General features: G+C 40.1%; 1 protein-coding gene across 1 annotated transcript in view; it reads left to right on the forward strand.

The window, feature by feature from the left end:
- Window positions 1-17034, forward strand: part of LOC132823026 (DENN domain-containing protein 3-like) — a 148299-nt gene that overhangs the window by 92438 nt on the left and 38827 nt on the right. The window contains exons 13-14 of the mRNA XM_060836560.1: window positions 15409-15590; window positions 16176-16703. Coding sequence (XP_060692543.1) covers window positions 15409-15590; window positions 16176-16703 — 710 coding nt within the window. The remainder of the gene's footprint in view (window positions 1-15408; window positions 15591-16175; window positions 16704-17034) is intronic.

Genomic DNA, 17034 nt, shown 5'->3' on the forward strand with positions numbered 1-17034 from the left:
CGAAATCGACACTTCGGGCAAAAGCCCTTCATCAGGAATCTGATGCTCCTTGGATGCTGCCTGAACTGCTGTGCTCTTCCAGCACCACTAATCCAGAAAATGGAGCTGTTAATCTGGTCCAGTCAGGGAGCCCTGGCTGTCAGCTAGAAACAGGAGGGTCCATGCCCAGGTGTCCTTAGAGAAGGAGCGCGCGGTGTCCACCAACACCCTCGAGGTTTTCAGGGAGAGGTGGGCACCACGGGGTGTGCAGTGTTTCATTTCCCTCTCTGGCTCTATTTTCATTTAATCCCTGCCCTCCCCTTCATTGTGTGATCACACAGCACTGCCCTTTGATGTGAGGGGCACTGCTTGTCACTGGCCACTCGGGTGTTTCCTTTCTTCCTGGTGGTGGAAAATGAATAATGATTTGTGCACTCTCTGTTCATTCACTTAAAAAAATAAATAAGTAGGAGGTGTGAGAGGTTCTGTTCACTGTGAGAGCTGGCTCTGAGGGAGCTGGATCAGGGTTAAGGACTCTCTGCGAGTAAATAAAGGGAGACTTGGTGACGGGGTACCTGCCTCTGGGGAGTTATTTCATCCTGTGTTTAAGATCTCTAGAAGGCATTTGACAAGGTGCCACATCAAACTGTGGAAAGTGAAAGCTCCTGACATGGGGTGTAATATATTTTCACAGACACAAGGTTAGCAGGCTGACAGGGAATGGGCCACTTTGTGTTTGGCAACTTGCAATGAGTGGAGTTCCACAAGGGGGCAGCACTGGGGCCTCAACATTTTAGCAGAGCTGAAAATGTGTTGCTGGAAAAGCGCAGCAGGTCAGGCAGCATCCAAGGAACAGGAGAATCGACGTTTCGGGCATAAGCCCCTTCTTCAGGAATCATGCCTGAAATGTCGAATCTCCTGTTCCTTTGATGCTGCCTGACCTGCTGCGCTTTTCCAGCAACACATTTTCAGCTCTGATCTCCAGCATCTGCAGACCTCACTTTCTCCACAACACGTTAAAGAAAGATGGATTTTGGGACCCAAGGGGACGGAGCTCAGTTTGCTGAAAGCACAATGATAGAGAGGAAAGTGAGTTTTAACAGAAAATAAGTAGGCGACAATGGGATATAAATAGGTCAAGTGAGTGATTTGACAAATGGGCTATAATGTGAGAAAATGTAAAATTGTCCAATTTGGCAGAAAAATAATAAATGTTATTTAAATGTTGAGAAGTTACAGAGCTGTGAGGTGCGGAGTGATTGGGGTGTTCCCTGAATTACAGAAGGTTAGACTGTAGGAGCAGCAAGTCATCAGGAAAGTTAGAAATGTTATTGCTTCTTATGAGGGGACTTGAATACCAATGTTGGGAGGTTAGGCTTCAGTTACACAGGGCACTGGTGAGATCACATCTGGAGAACTGTGCACAGTATTGGTCTCCTTATTTAGGGAGACATCTAAAAATATTGGAAGATATTTAAACAATGTTTCCTGGGCTAACCCCTGGGCAACATGCTTCATGAGGAAGGGTTACACAGACCAGGTCTGTATCCTCTAGGGTTCCGAAGAAAAAGCGGTGACATGTTTGAAACACGTAAGATCCCGACGGGTCCTGGCAGGACGATGTGAAGAGGACATTGGCTCTTGTGGGAGAATCTAGAGCGAGGGGGGGGTCACTGTTTGAAAAATCAGTAATTACCCATTTAATGCTGTGATGAGGGCAAATGTCTTCCCTTGGAGGTCACGAGACTTTGAACTCTGTACCTCAAAGGACAGTGGAAGCAGAGCCTGTGAAGCTTTTTAAGTTGGAGGTAAATAGATTTTGGCTCAGGGAGGGGCCTGGAAGAGTTAGATGAGAATGTGGAATCATCAGCTCAGCTGAAATTGGATAGAATAGAAGAGCAGGCTGAAAGGGCCAAGTGGCCCTGCTCATACTCCTGAATCAGATGCTTGGGTGTCGGATATTTTCAGATGTTTGTTTGTCAGGTATTTTCAGATGTTTGTGTGTCTGGGTTTTTCAGACGTTTGGATGTTTAGTATTTTCAGTTGTTTGAGTGTTGCGTATTTTCAGATGTTTGCATGTCTGGTATTTTCAGTTGTTTGGGGATTTGGTATTTTCAGATGTTTCGCTGTTGGATATTTTCAGATGTTTGTATGTCAGGTATTTTCAGAAGTTTGGGTGTTGGGTATTTTCAGATGTTTGGGTATCGGGTATTTTCCGATGTTTGGGTGTTGGGTGTTTTCAGTTGTTTGGGGGTTTGGTATTTTCAGATATTTGTGTGTTGTGTATATTCAGATGTTTGGGTGTTGGGTATTTTCAGATATTTCAATGTCCAGCATTCTCAAATGTTTGGGTGTCAGATATTTTCTGATGTTTCGGTGTTGCGTACTTTCAGAAGTTCGGGTGTCGGGTATTTTCAGATGTCCGGTATTTTGAAATATTTGGCTGTTGGGCATTTTCAGATGTGTGAGTGTTTTTTCAGATGTTTGTATGTCGGTATTTTCAGATGTTTGGGTGTTGTGTATTTTCAGATGCTTGGGGTTTGGTATTTTTAGATGTTTGTGTGTTGCGCATTTTCAGATGTTTGGGTGTCGTGTATTTTCAGATGTTTATATGTCAGGTATTTCCGATGTTTGTGTATTGGATATTTTCAGAAGTTAGGGTGTCGGGTATTTTCAGATGTTGTTATGTCCGGTATTTTCAAATATTTGGGTGTGGGGTATTTTCAAATGTTTGAGTGTTCGGTATTTTCAGATGTATGTATGTCGGGTTTTTTTCAAATGTTTGCATGTCGGTATTCTCAGATGTTGGTGTGTTAGGTATTTTCAGATGTTTGTGAGTTGTTTATTTTCAGATGTTCGTGTGTCATGGTTTTTCAGATGTTTGGGTGTTGTGTATTTTCAGATGCTCATATGTCGGGTATTGTCAGATGTTTGTGTGTTCGGTATTTTCAGATGTTTACGTGTTGGATATTTTCAGATATTTGTATGTTGGGTATTTTCAGATGTTGGTCTGTTGGGTATTTTCAGATGATTGGGTGTTGATTGGTCCGGGTGTTCCGGAGATGTTCCCTAAAGCGCTCTGCCAGGAGGCGCCCAGTCTCCCCAATGTAGAGGAGACCGCATTGGGAACAACGGATACAATGAATGATATTAGTGGATATGCAGGTAAAACTTTGATGGATGTGGAAGGCTCCTTCAGGGCCTTGGATGGAGGTGAGGGAGGAGGTGTCCAAGGGCCTAAAGGAGCCTTCCATCAAAGTATTACCTGCACATCCACTAATATCATTCATTGTATCCATTGCTCCCGATGCGGTCTCTTCTACATTGGGGAGACTGGGCGCCTCCTAGCAGAGCGCTTTACGGAACATCTCTGGGACACCCAGACCAATCAACCACACCACCCCATGGCCCAACATTTCAACTCCCCCTCCCACTCTGCCGAGGACATGGAGGTCCTGGGCCTCCTTCACCGCTGTTCCCTCACCACCAGACGCCTGGAGGAAGAACGCCTCATCTTCCGCCTTGGAACACTTCGGACCCAGGGCATCAATGTGGACTTCAACAGTTTCCTCATTTCCCCTTCCCCCACCTCACTCTAGTTCCAAACTTCCAGCTCGGCACTGTCCCCATGACTTGTCCGGACTTGTCCGACCTGCATAGCTCCTTTTCCACCTATCCACTCCACCCTCTCCTCCCTGACCTCTCACCTTCATCCCCTTCCCCACTCACCCATTGTGCTCTATGCTACTTTCTCCCCACCCCCACCCTCCTCTAGCTTATCTCTCCACGTTTCAGGCTCTCTGCCTTTATTCCTGATGAAGGGCTTTTGCCCGAAATGTCGATTTCGCTGCTCGTTGGATGCTGCCTGAACTGCTGTGCTCTTCCAGCACCACTAATCCAGAATCTGGTTTCCAGCATCTGCAGTCATTGTTTTTACCTGGTATTTTCAGATGTTTCCGTGTTGCATATTTTCAGATGCTTGGGTGTTGCATATTTTCAGGTGTCTGTATGTCGGGTAAGATCAGATGTTTGCATGTCGGTATTTTCAGATGTATGTGCGTTGCGTATTTTCAGATGTTTGTGTATTGGGTATTTTCAGATGTTTGTGTGATAGGTATTTTCAGATGTTTTTGTGTTGGGTGTTTTCAGATGTCTGTGTGTCAGGTATTTTCAGATGTTTGTCAGGTATTTTCAGATGTTCGTCTGTCTGGGTTTTTCAGATGTTTGGGTGTTTATTATTTTCAATTGTTTGAGTGTTGTGTATTTTCAGATGTTTGGGTCTGGGATATTTTCAGATGTCTGGCTGTGGTGTATTTTCAGATGTTTGGGTGTTGGGTATTTTCAGATGTTTCAATGTCAGGCATTCTCAGATGTTTGCATGTCCGTTATTTTCAGGTGTTTGTGTGTCAGGTATTTTCAGGTGTTTGTCAGGTATTTTCAGATGTTCGTCTGTCTGGGTTTTTCAGATGTTTGGGTGTTTATTATTTTCAATTGTTTGAGTGTTGTGTATTTTCAGATGTTTGGGTCTGGGATATTTTCAGATGTCTGGCTGTGGTGTATTTTCAGATGTTTGGGTGTTGGGTATTTTCAGATGTTTCAATGTCAGGCATTCTCAGATGTTTGCATGTCCGTTATTTTCAGGTGTTTGTGTGTCAGGTATTTTCAGGTGTTTGTGTGTCAGGTATTTTCAGGTGTTTGTGTGTCGGTTGTTTTATGATGTTTGTATGTCTGGTATTTTCAGATGTTTGGGTGTTGGGTATTTTCAGATGTTGGTATGTCCGGTATTTGAAATATTTGGGTGTTGGGCATTTTCAGATGTGTGAGTGTCGGGTATTTTCTGAGGTCCGTATGTCATGTATTTTCAGATGTTTGTATGTCGGGTATCTTCTAGTGTTTGCATGTTGGTGTTTTCAGATGTCGGTGTGTTCAGTATTTTCAGATGTTTGGGTATCAGGTATTATTAGGTGTTTATATATAGGGTATTTTCAGTTGTTTGTGTTTTGGATGGTTTCAGATGTTTGAGTGTTGAGTACTTTCAGAAGTTTGGGTGTCGGTATTTTCAGTTGTTGGTATGTCCGGTATTTTCAAATAATTGGGTGTTGGGTATTTTCAGATGTGTGAGTGTTGGGTTTTTCAGATGTTTGGGTGTTGCGTATTTTCAGATGTTTGTATGTCGGATATTTTCAGAAGTTTGGATGCTGGGTATTTTCAGATGTCTGTATGTCATGTATTTTCAGATGTTTGGGTGTTGCGTATTTTCAGATGTTTGTATGTCGGATATTTTCAGAAGTTTGGATGCTGGGTATTTTCAGATGTCTGTATGTCATGTATTTTCAGATGTTTGTGCGTTGCACATTTTCAGATGTTTAGGTGTCGTGTATTTTCAGATGTTTATATGTTGGGTATTTCCGATGTTTGTGTGTTCAGTATTTTCACAAGTTCGTGTGTTGCGTATTCTCAGATGTTTGTGTGTTGGGTATTTTCAGATGTTTGTGTGTCAAGTCTTTTCTGATGTTTGTATGTCTGGTATTTTCAGATGATTTGGTGTTGCGTATTTTCAGATGTTTGTATGTCGGGTTTTTCTAATGTTTGCATGTCGGTATTTTCAGATGTTGGTGTGGGTTGGTTATTTTCAGATGTTTGGATGTCGGGTATTTTTAGATGTTTATATGTCGGGTGTTTTCAGATGTTTGTGTGTTGGGTATTTTCAGTTGTTTGAGGGTTTGGTATTTTCAGATGTTTGTGTGTTGCACATTTTCAGATGATTGGGTGTGTGTATTTTCAGATGTTTATATGTCGGGTATTTTCAGATGTTTGTGTGTTGGGCAATTTCAGATGTTTGTGTGTTGTTTATTTTCATGTGTTTGTATGTCAGGTATTTTCAGATGTTTTGGTGTTGTGTATTTTCAGATGCTTGTATGCCGGGTATTGTCAGATGTATGTGTGTTCGATATTTTCAGATGTTTACGTGTTGAATATTTTCAGATGTTTGTGTGTTGGGTATTTTCAGATGTTTGCATGTCGGTATTTTCTGATGTCAGTGTGTTGGGTATTTTCAGATGTTTGTGTGTTAGGTATTTTCAGATGTTTGGGTGTTGCATATTTTCAGATGTTTGTGCGTTGCATATTTTCAGATGTTTGGGTGTTGTGTATTTTCAGATGTTTTTTGTGTTGAGTACTTTCGGATGTTTGGGTGTCAGGTATTTTCAGATGTTGGTATGTCCGGTATTTTCTAATATTTGGGTGTTGGGCATTTTCAGATGTGTGAGTGTTGGGTTTATTCAGATGTTTTCAGAAGTTAGGGTGTCAGGTATTTTCAGATGTTGGTATGTCCGGTATTTTCTAATATTTGGGTGTTGGGCATTTTCAGATGTGTGAGTGTTGGGTTTATTCAGATGTTTTCAGAAGTTAGGGTGTCGGGTATTTTCAGATGTTGTTATGTCCGGTATTTTCAAATATTTGGGTGTGGGGTATTTTCAAATGTTTGAGTGTTCGGTATTTTCAGATGTTTGTATGTCGTTTTTTTTTCAAATGTTTGCATGTCGGTATTCTCAGATGTTGGTGTGTTAAGTATTTTCAGATGTTTGTGAGTTATTTATTTTCAGATGTTCGTGTGTCATGGTTTTTCAGATGTTTGGGTGTTGTGTATTTTCAGATGCTCGTATGTCGGGTATTGTCAGATGTTTGTGTGTTCGGTATTTTCAGATGTTTACGTGTTGGATATTTTCAGATATTTGTATGTTGGGTATTTTCAGATGTTGGTCTGTTGGGTATTTTCAGATGTTGGTCTGTTGGGTATTTTCAGATGTTTGGGTGTTGGGTATTTTCAGTTGTTTGGGTGTTGTGTGTTTTCTGATGGTAACGTTTTCTCAGATTTTTGGGTGTTTAGTATTTTCTGCTGTTTGCATGTCCGGTATATTCAGATGTTTGTATGTCGGATATTTTAAGATGTTTGGTTGTTGTGTATTTTCAGATGTTTGTGTGTTGGGCATTTTCTGATGTTAGGGTGTTGGATATTTTCAGATGTTTGTATGTCAGGTATTTTCAGATGTTTGGATGTTGCGTATTTTCAGTTGTTTGTGGTTTGGTATTTTCAGATGTTTGTGTGTTGCGCATTTTCAGATGTTTAGGTGTTGTGTATTTTCAGATGTTTATATGTTGGGTATTTCCGATGTTTGTGTGTTGGGTATTTTCAGAAGTTCGGGTGTTGGGTGTTTTCAGATGTTTCTATGTCGGGTATTCTCAGATGTTTGTGTGTCAGGTCTTTTCTGATGTTTGTTTGTCTGGTATTTTGAGATGATTTGGTGTTGCGTATTTTCAGATGTTTGGGTGTTGCATATTTTCAGATGCTCGGGTGTTGCATATTTTCAGATGTCTGAATGTCGGATATATTCTGATGTTTGCATATCGGTAAATTCAGATGTTTGTGTCTTGGGTATTTTCAGATGTTTGGGTGTTCGGTGTTTATTATTTTCAGTTGTTTATGTGTTGCAATTTTCAGATGTTTATATGTCAGGCATTTTCAGATGTATGTGTGTTGCATATTTTCAGATGTTTGGGTGTTGGGTATTTTCAGATGTTTGTGTATCAGGTATTTTCAGATGTTTTGGTGTTGTGTATTTTCAGATGTTTGTGTGTCAAGTATTTTCAGATGTTTGTTTGTCTGGGTTTTTCAGATGCTTGGGTGTTTAGTATTTTCAATTGTTTGAGTGTTGTGTATTTTCAGATGGTTGCGTGTTGGGTATTTTCTGATGTTTCTATGTTGGGTATTCTCAGATGTTGGCATGTCTGGTATTTTCAGTTGTTTGTGGGTTTGGTATTTTCAGATGTTTAGGTGTTGCGTATTTTCAGACGTTTGTATGTCAGGTATTTTCAGAAGTTAGGGTGTTGGGTATTTTCAGATGTTTCAATGTCGGGCATTCTCAGATGTTGGGTGTCAGGTATTTTCAGGTGTTTGTGTGTCGGGTGTTTTCTGATGTTTGTATGTCTGGTATTTTCAGATGTTTGGGTGTTGCCTATTTTCAGATGTTTGGGTGTTGTGTATTTTCAGATGTTGGTATGTCCGGTATTTTGAAATATTTGGGTGTTGGGCATTTTCAGATGTGTGAGTGTCGGGTATTTTCTGAGGTCCGTATGTCGTGTATTTTCAGATATTTGTATGTCGGGCATCTTCAAATGTTTGCATGTTGGTATTTTCAGATGTTGGTGTGTCCGGTATTTTCAGATGTTCGTGTATTGGGGATTTTCAGATGTTTGGGTGTTGGATATTTTCAGTTGTTTGGTTGTTGTGTATTTTCAGATGGTAGCTTGTTTAGAGTTCTCAGATTTTTGGGTGTTTAGTATTTTCTGTTGTTTGCATGTCCGGTATATTCAGATGTTTGGATGTTGGATATTTTTACATGTTTGGGTGTCGTGCATTTTCAGATGTTTCTATGTCGGGTATTTTCAGCTGTTTGGGTGTTGGGTATTTTCAGAAGTTTGGGTGCTAGGTATTTTCAGATGTCTGTATGTCATGTATTTTCAGATGTTAGGTTGTTGTGTATTTTCAGATGTTTGGGTGTTGCATATTTTCAGATGTTTGTGTGTTGGGTATTTTCAGATGTTTGTATGTCAGGTATTTTCAGATGTTAGGGTGTTGGGTATTTTCAGATGTTAGGGTATTGGATATTTTCAGATGTTTGTATGTCAGGTATTTTCAGATGTTAGGGTATTGGATATTTTCAGATGTTAGGGTGTTGGATACTTTCAGATGTTTGGGTATTGCGTATTTTCAGATGTTTGGGTATTGAGTATGTTCTGATGTTTCCATATCCAGTATTTTCAGTTTTGTAGGGGTTTGGTATTTTCAGATTTCTGTATGTCGTGTATTTTCCGATGTTTGTATGTCGGGTATTTTCAGACATTTGTATGTTGGTATTTTCAGATGTTTTTGTTTCGGGTATTTTCAGATGATGCATGTTGCATATTTTCGGATGTTTGGCTGTTAGATATTTTCAGGTGCTTGGGTGTTGCGTATTTTGAGATATTTGGATGTTGCATATTTTCAGATGTTTAAATGTTGGATATTTTCAGATGTTTGCACATCGGGTATTTTCAGATGTTTCAGTGTTGCGTATTTTCTGATGTTTGGCCGTGGAGTATTTTCAGATGTTTGGGTGTTCAGTATTTTCAGATGTTTTGGTGTTATGCATTTTCAGATGGTTGCATGTTGAGTTTTCTCAGATGTTTGGGTGTCGGATGTTTTCAGAGGTTTTTGTGTTGGGTATTTTTAATGATTCGGTGTTGCACATTTTCAGATGTTTGTGTGTTGGTTATTTTCAGATGTTTGTATGTCGGATATTTTCAGATGTTCGGGTGTTGGGTATTTTGAAAGGTTTGGGTGTTTCGTATTTTCAGTTGTTTGAATGTTGCGTATTTTCAGCTGTTTGGGTGTTGGGTATTTTTAGATGTTTCTGTGTCGAGTATTCTCAGAAGTTTGGGTGCTGGGTATCTTCAGATGTTAGGGTGTTGGATATTTTCAGATGTTTGTATGTCAGGTATTTTCAGATGTTAGGGTGTTGGATATTTTCAGATGTTTGTATGTCAGGTATTTTCAGATGTTAGGGTGTTGGATATTTTCAGACGTTTGTATGTCAGGTATTTTCAGATGTTTGGGTGTTGAGTATTTTCAGATGATTGGGTGTCACGTGTTTTCAGAAGTTTTTGTGTCAGATATTTTCAGATGTGTGGGTGTTGCGTATCTTGAGATGTTTGGGTGTTGCACATTTTTAGATGTTTGTGTGTTGGGTATTTTCAGAGGTTATTGTGTCGGGTATTTTCAGATGTTTGGGTGTTGCGTATTTTCAGATGTTTGTGTGTAAGGTATTTTCAGATGTTTGGGTGTTGTGTATTTTCAGTTGAGTGGGAGTTGCATATTTTCAGATGTTTGTATGTCATGTATTTTCAGAAGTTTGGGTGTGGGGTATTTTCAGATGTCTGGCTGTGGGGTACTTTCAAATGTTTGCATGTCAGTATTTTCAGATGTTTGCATCTCGGGTTTTTCAGATGTTTGGGTGTCAGGTATTTTCAGTTGTTTGGGTATTGGGTATTTTCAGATGTTTCGGTGTTGGGTATTTTCAGATGTTTCGGTGTTGGGTATTTTCAGATGTTTGGGTGTTGGCTGTTTTCAGATGTTTGTGTTGGGCATTTTCAGTTTGGGTGTTTGGTATTTTAAGATGTTTCGGTGTTGCGTATTTTCAGATGTTTGGGTATTGCCTATTTTCATGTTTCGGTGTTGTGTATTTTCAGATATTTGGCTGTTGGGTCTATTCAAATGTTGGGATGTTGGGTATTTTCAGATGTTTCGGTGTTGGGTATTTTCAGATGTTTGGGTGTTGGATATATTTAGATGTTGGTGTGTTGAGTATTTTCAGATGATGGGGTGTCGCGTGTTTTCAGAAGTTTTTGTGTCGGATGTTTTCAGATGATTGGGTGTTGAGTATTTTCAGATGCTTCGGTGTTGGGTATTTTCAGATTTTGGGTGTTGGGTATTTTCAGATGTGTGGGTGTTGCGTATTTTCAGATGTTTGTGTGTGGCGTATTTTCAGATGTTCGTGTGTTGGGTATATTTAGATGTTTGGGTGTTGAGTATTTTCAGATGATTGAGTGTCGCGTGTTTTCAGAAGTTTTTGTGTCGGATATTTTCAGATGTTTGGGTTTTGCGTCTTTTCAGATGTTTGTATCTCGGGTATTTTCAGATGTTTGGGTGTTGGGTATTTTCAGATGGTTGTGTGTTGGGTACTTTAGATGTTTTTGTGTCGGGTATTTTCAGATGTTTGGGTGTTGCGTATTTTCAGATGTTTCGGTGTTGCGTGTTGGGTATTTTCAGATGTTTGTGTGTTGGATATTTTCAGATGTTTGGCTTTTGGGTAATTTCAGATGTTTGGATGTTGCGTATATTCAGATGTTTGGGTATTAGTTCATTTCAGCTGTTTGCATGTTGGGTATTTTCAGATGTTTGGGTATCGGGTATTTTCAGATTTCTGTTTGTTGGGTCTTTTCAGGTGTTTGTATGTCCGGTATTTTCAGTTGTTTGTGGTTTGGTATTTTCAGATGTTCGGGTGTTGGGTATTTTCAGTTGAGTGGGTGTTGCATATTTTCAGATGTTTGTATGTCATGTATTTTTAGAAGTTTGGGTGTGGGGTATTTTCAGGTGTCTGGCTGTGGGGTACTTTCAGATGTTTGCATGTCAGTATTTTCAGATGTTTGCATCTCGGGTAATTTCAGATATTTCTGTGTTGCGAGTTGGGTATTTTCAGATGTTTCGGTGGTGGGTATTTTCAGATGTTTGTATGTTGGGCATTTTCAGTTTGGGTGTTTGGTATTTTCAGATGTTTGGGTGTTCAGTGTTTTCAAATGTTTGGGTGTTGGATATTTTCAGATGTTTGTGTGTCAGGTATTTTCAGACGTCTGGGTCTTGAGTGTGTTCGGATGTTTGTGTGTTGCATATTTTCAAATGTATGGGAGTTCCGTATTTTCAGATGTGTGGGTGTTGCATATTTTCAGATGTCTAGGTGTTGCACATTTTCAGATGTTTGTGTGTTGGGAATTTTCAGATGTTTGCATGTCGGTATTTTCAGATGTTTTTGTGACGGGTATTTTCAGATGCTTGGGTGTTGCATATATTTAGATGTTTGTGTGTTGGGTATTTTCAGATTTTTGGGTGTTGGTATTTTCAGATGTTTGGGTGTTGGGTATTTTCAGATGTTTGTAAGTCCGGTATTTTCAGATGCTTGTGTGTCAGGGATTTTCAGATGTTTGTATATCCAGTATTTTCAGATGTTTCAATGTTGTGTATTTTCAGACGTTTGGGTATAGTGTATTTTCAGATTTTTGGGTGTTGGGTATTTTCAGATGTTTGTATGTCCGGTGTTTTCAGATGTTTGGGTGTTGCATATTTTCATATGTTTGTGTGTTGGGTATTTTCAGATGTTTGCATCTTGGCTATTTTCTGATATTTTTGTGTCGGGTATTTTCTGATATTTTTGTGTCGGGTATTTTCAGAAGTTTGGGTGTTGCGTATTTTCAGATGTTTGGTTGTTGGGTATTTTCAGATGTTTGGGCATCGGGTATTTTCTAATTTTTGGGTGTTGTGTATTTTCAGAAGTTTGGGTGTTGGGTATTTTCAGATGTTTTGGTGTTGCCTATTTTCAGATGCTTTTGTGCCAAGCGTTTTCAGACGTTTGAGTGTTGGGTGTGTTCAGATTTTTTGGTGTTGTATATTTTCAGATGTTTGTGTGTTGCATATTTTCAAATGTGTGGGTGTTCCATATTTTCAGATGTGTGGGTGTTGCGTATTTTGAGATGATGTCTAGGTGTTGCACATTTTCAGATGTTTGTGTGTTGGGTATATTCATATGGCTTTATGTCGGGTATTTTCGGATGTTTGGGTGTCGTGTATTTTCTGATGTTTGTGTGTACGGTATATTCAAATTTTTGAGTGGTGCATATTTTCAAATGTTTGTATGTCAGGTATTTTCAGATGTTCGTTTGTCAGGTTTTTTGAGATGTTTAGATGTTCGATAGTTTCAGTTGTTTGGTTGTTTCATATTTACAGATGTTTCGGTGTTGCATGTTGGGTTTTTCCAGATGTTTGGGTGTTGGGTATTTTCAGATGTTTTTGTGTCGGGTATTTTCAGATGATCGAGTGTTGCGTATTTTCAGTTGTTTCGGTGGTGCGTGTTGGGTATTTTCAGATGTTTGGATGTTGGGTATTTTCAGATGGTTGTGTGTTGGGGATTTTTATATGTTTTTGTGTCGGGTATTTTCAGATGTTTGGGTGTTGGGTGTTGGGTATTTTCAGATGTTTGGGTGTTGGGTATTTTTAGATGTTTGGGTGTTCGGTATTTTCAAATGTTTGTGTGTTGGGTATTTTCAGATGTTTTTGTGTCAGGCATTTGCAGATGTTTGGGTGTTGCCTACTTTCAGATGTTTTTGTGTCAAGCATTTTCAGACCTTTGAGTGTTGGGTGTGTTCAGATTTTTTGGTGTTGCATATTTTCAGATGTTTGTGTGTTGCATATTTTCAAATGTGTGGGTGTTCCTTATTTTCAGATGTGTGCGTGTTGAGTATTTTGAGATGATGGCTAGGTGTTGCACATTTTCAGATGTTTGTGTGTTGGGTATATTCATATGACTTTATGTCGGGTATTTTCAGATGTTTGGGTGTTTGGTATTTTCAGACGTTTTTGTGTCGGATGTTTTCAGATGCTTGGGTGTTGCGTATATTCAGATGTTTGGGTATAGGGTATATTCAGATGTTTGGGTGTTAATTATTTTCAGATGCTTGCTTGTTGGGTATTTTCAGATGTTTGAGTGTTGGGTATTTTCAGATGTTTGTGTGTTGGGTAATTTCAGATGTTTTTGTGTTGGGTATTTTCAGATGTTTTGGTGTTGCATATTTTCAGATGTTTGTATGTCAGGTATATTCAAATGTTTGAGTGGTGCGTATTTTCAAATGTTTGTGTGTCAGGTATTTTCAGATGTTCGTGTGTCAGGTTTTTTGAGATGTTTGGATGTTCGATATTTTCAGTTGTTTGGCTGTTGCGTATTTTCAGATGTTTGTGTGTTGCATGTTGGGTTTTTCCAGATGTTTTTGTATTGGGTAGTTTTAGATGTTTGTGTGCTGGGTATTTTCAGATCTTTTTGTGTCGGGTATTTTCAGATGTTTGGATGTTGGGTATTTTCAGCTGTGTTGGTGTTGGGTATTTTCAGATGTTTGGGTGTTGCGTATATTCAGATGTTTGTGTATAGGGTATATTCAGATGTTTGGGTGTTAATTATTTTCAGCTGTTTGCGTGTTGGGTATTTTCAGATGTTTGGGTATCGGGTATTTTCAGATTTTTGGTTGTTGGGTATTTTCAGATGTTTGGGTATCCGGTATTTTCAGACGTTTGTATGTCCGGTAGTTTCAGATGTTTGTATGTGCGGTGTTTTCAGATGTTTCGATGTTGCGTACTTTCAGATGTTTGGATGTTGGGACTTTTCAGATGTTTTTGTGTTGGGTATTTTCAGATGTTTGGGTGTTGCGTATTTTCAGATGTTTGTATGTCAGGCATTTTCAGATGTTCATGTGTCAGGTTTTTTGAGATGTTTGGATGCTCGATATTTTCAGTTGTTTGGGTGTTGCGTATTTTCAGATGTTTCGGTGTTGGGTATTTTCAGATGGTTGTGTGTTGGGTATTTTTAGATGTTTGTGTGTTGGATACTTTCAGATGTTCGGGTTTTGGTAATTTCAGATGTTTGGATGTTGCGTATATTCAGATGTTTCAGTGTTGCATGTTGGCTTTTTCCAGATGGTTTGGGTATTGGGTATTTTCAAATGCTTGTGTGTTGGGTACTTCAGATGTTTTTGTGTCGGGTATTTTCAGATGTTTCGGTGTTCCATGTTGGGTTTTTCCAGTTGGTTGGGTGTTGTGTATTTTCAGATGTTTCGGTGTTGCGTATTTTCAGATGTTTGTGTGTTGGATATTTTCAGATGTTCAGGTTTTGGGTAATTTCAGATGTTTGGATGTTGCGTATATTCAGATGTTTCGGTGTTGCATGTTGGTTTTTTCCAGATGGTTTGGGTGTTGGGTATTTTCAGATGGTTGTGTGTTGGGTACTTTAGATGTTTTTGTGTCGGGTATTTTCAGATTTTTGGGTGTTGCGTATTTTCAGATGTTTCGGTGTTGCATGTTGGGTATTTTCAGATGTTTGGGTGTTGGGTATTTTCAGATGGTTGTGTGTTGGGTATTTTTAGATGTTTGTGTGTTGGATATTTTCAAATGTTCGGGTTTTGGGTAATTTCAGATGTTTGGATGTTGCGTATATTCAGATGTTTGTGTATAGGGTATATTCAGATGTTTGGGTATTAATTAATTTCAGCTGTTTGCGTGTTGGGTATTTTCAGATGTTTGGGTATCGGGTATTTTCAGATTTCTGTTTGTTGGGTCTTTTCAGATGTTTGTGTGTTGGGTATTTCAGATGTTTGTGTGTTTGATATTTTCAGACGTTTTTGTGTCGGATATTTTCAGATGCTTGGGTGTTGCGTATATTCAGATGTTTGTGTGCAGGGTATATTCAGATGTTTGGGTGTTAATTATTTTCAGATGTTTGCGTGTTGGGTATTTTCAGATGTTTGGGTGTCCGATATTTTTGGATGCTTGTGTGTCAGGGATTGTCAGATGTTTGTATGTCGGGTTTTTTCAGATGTTTCGGTGTTGCGTATTTTCAGATGTTTGTGTGTTGGGTATTATCAGATGTTTGGGTGTTGGATATTTTGAGATGATTGAATCTTGGGTTTTTTCAGATGTTTGGGTATCGTGTATTTTCAGATTTTTGGGTGTTCTGTGTAGCGTTCATTTGTGGCATGACTCTTCTGCTTAACTGTTCCCCATGCAATCTGTTTCAGGGTGAACTGGGAGCAGACCCTGAACACTTGCTCATCAGTCAACGTCTCATCCACCTGTCCGAGGAAGAAAAAGGATCAAAGTCTTCACTGTCGTCAGCTGTCGACCACAAGTGCAAATGACAAGGCTGCATGCCTCGAATCTTTGACACATCGCAACTCATTGAAAATGAACAAAACTTTAGGTAACACTCTGTGATCTCAGCTGCGTCCACTCTGGGTCCTGATTGAGGTTTTCAAAATCATGAGCAGGGGCTGGACAGAGTAACACAGGGAGAAGCTGCTCCCTTTGTACATAGGTTGTGAAGGAAAGGTCTCCATTCCAGACCCTCGTGACTTGCTGTGTGTAAAGGTTATTCCCAGCTTCAGCCTCACTTTGTTTCCATACATCACTTTAGCAATACCCAGTATGGCAGAGGTTATTGTTTGAGTCTAAGACAAACACTAATCAAATCCAGTCAGGAATTCAGGAGAATCCCCTTCAGCAGAAAGTGTGGTGACAGTGTGGACATTGCACATCCAGGAGTGACAGAAGTGAACAGCATCGATACATTGAAGGGGGGGGATAAACACACATAGGGGAGGAGAAGTGAATAAAGGGAAATGGTGATAGGATGAGATGAGGAGGGGGTTGGAGTGGAGCAGAATTCCCAGCATGTGACTTGGGGCTGAATGGCCTGTTTCTGTAAGTACTGCTCTCGGGATGTACAGTGTTTTGTGTATGGCATGCCTTGCTTTCTTCCTGTAAATTTCATCTCCTTTTTTGACAGGAAGAGTCAGTAAGGGTAAAGCACCACTCCGAACACTGTACCTGCCTTCATTCCCCTGTGACCCACTGGATTCTCTCAGCGTCTCCCTGTATTACACCAAACTAGTTGTCCAGATCAGCAGGACCATTGACCAGACGTGTATTGACGACTCTGAGGCATTGGCCGTGTGCTTCTATCTGCGTGGGATTGTCCGCCTTGCCCAGGGCCAGTCCTTACAAGCTCTGCTGGACTTCCAGAATCTGGAGAAAATCAACATGAACTTCTTCCCCTGGGATCTGGTCAAACACACACTGAACTCGATGACCCCTGAGCAGCTTCACGCTGTGCAGGAGACAGAGGAGCTAAAACGTCTGTTCTTTGGGACCATGCAGAAACACTGGGACACACTCAAACAGGAGGAGAGCGTGAAGAACTTTGAGTTGCCCAAGATGCCCCTCAACAAACAGGACTTTGGAATGCACATCCAAGCTGCTGGAATAGTCAATCATCCCAACAACACTGATCGGCTCTTTGACATCCTCGCAGGAGGTGAGCTCAGCCTGTATGCTCTGGGTCTGTTGGTGAGACTCCAGTCTGATTGAAATCATAAGCAGCACTGAGCAATACAAGTGTCTATATCTCTGTCTGTCTCACTCCTTCTTTTTCCTCCTCTCTCTCTGTCTCTCTATTTATCTGACTCATCTCTCTCCATTGCTCTCTCTCGCTCTCTGTTTCTCTCTCTTGCTTTCTCTGCTGTTAGGGATAATTGTAGTTCCTTCAGCCTGGAGCTGGTAGAGTTTGATTGGGGAAGGATATTGACAGCTACAGTGAGCTGCCTACCTGGAGCCGAGATTGAGGTACAGCTGAAGAGGCTTCCTCT

Source organism: Hemiscyllium ocellatum, chromosome 15 (genome assembly GCF_020745735.1).
Source record: "Hemiscyllium ocellatum isolate sHemOce1 chromosome 15, sHemOce1.pat.X.cur, whole genome shotgun sequence".
NCBI classification, from domain to species: domain Eukaryota; kingdom Metazoa; phylum Chordata; class Chondrichthyes; order Orectolobiformes; family Hemiscylliidae; genus Hemiscyllium; species Hemiscyllium ocellatum.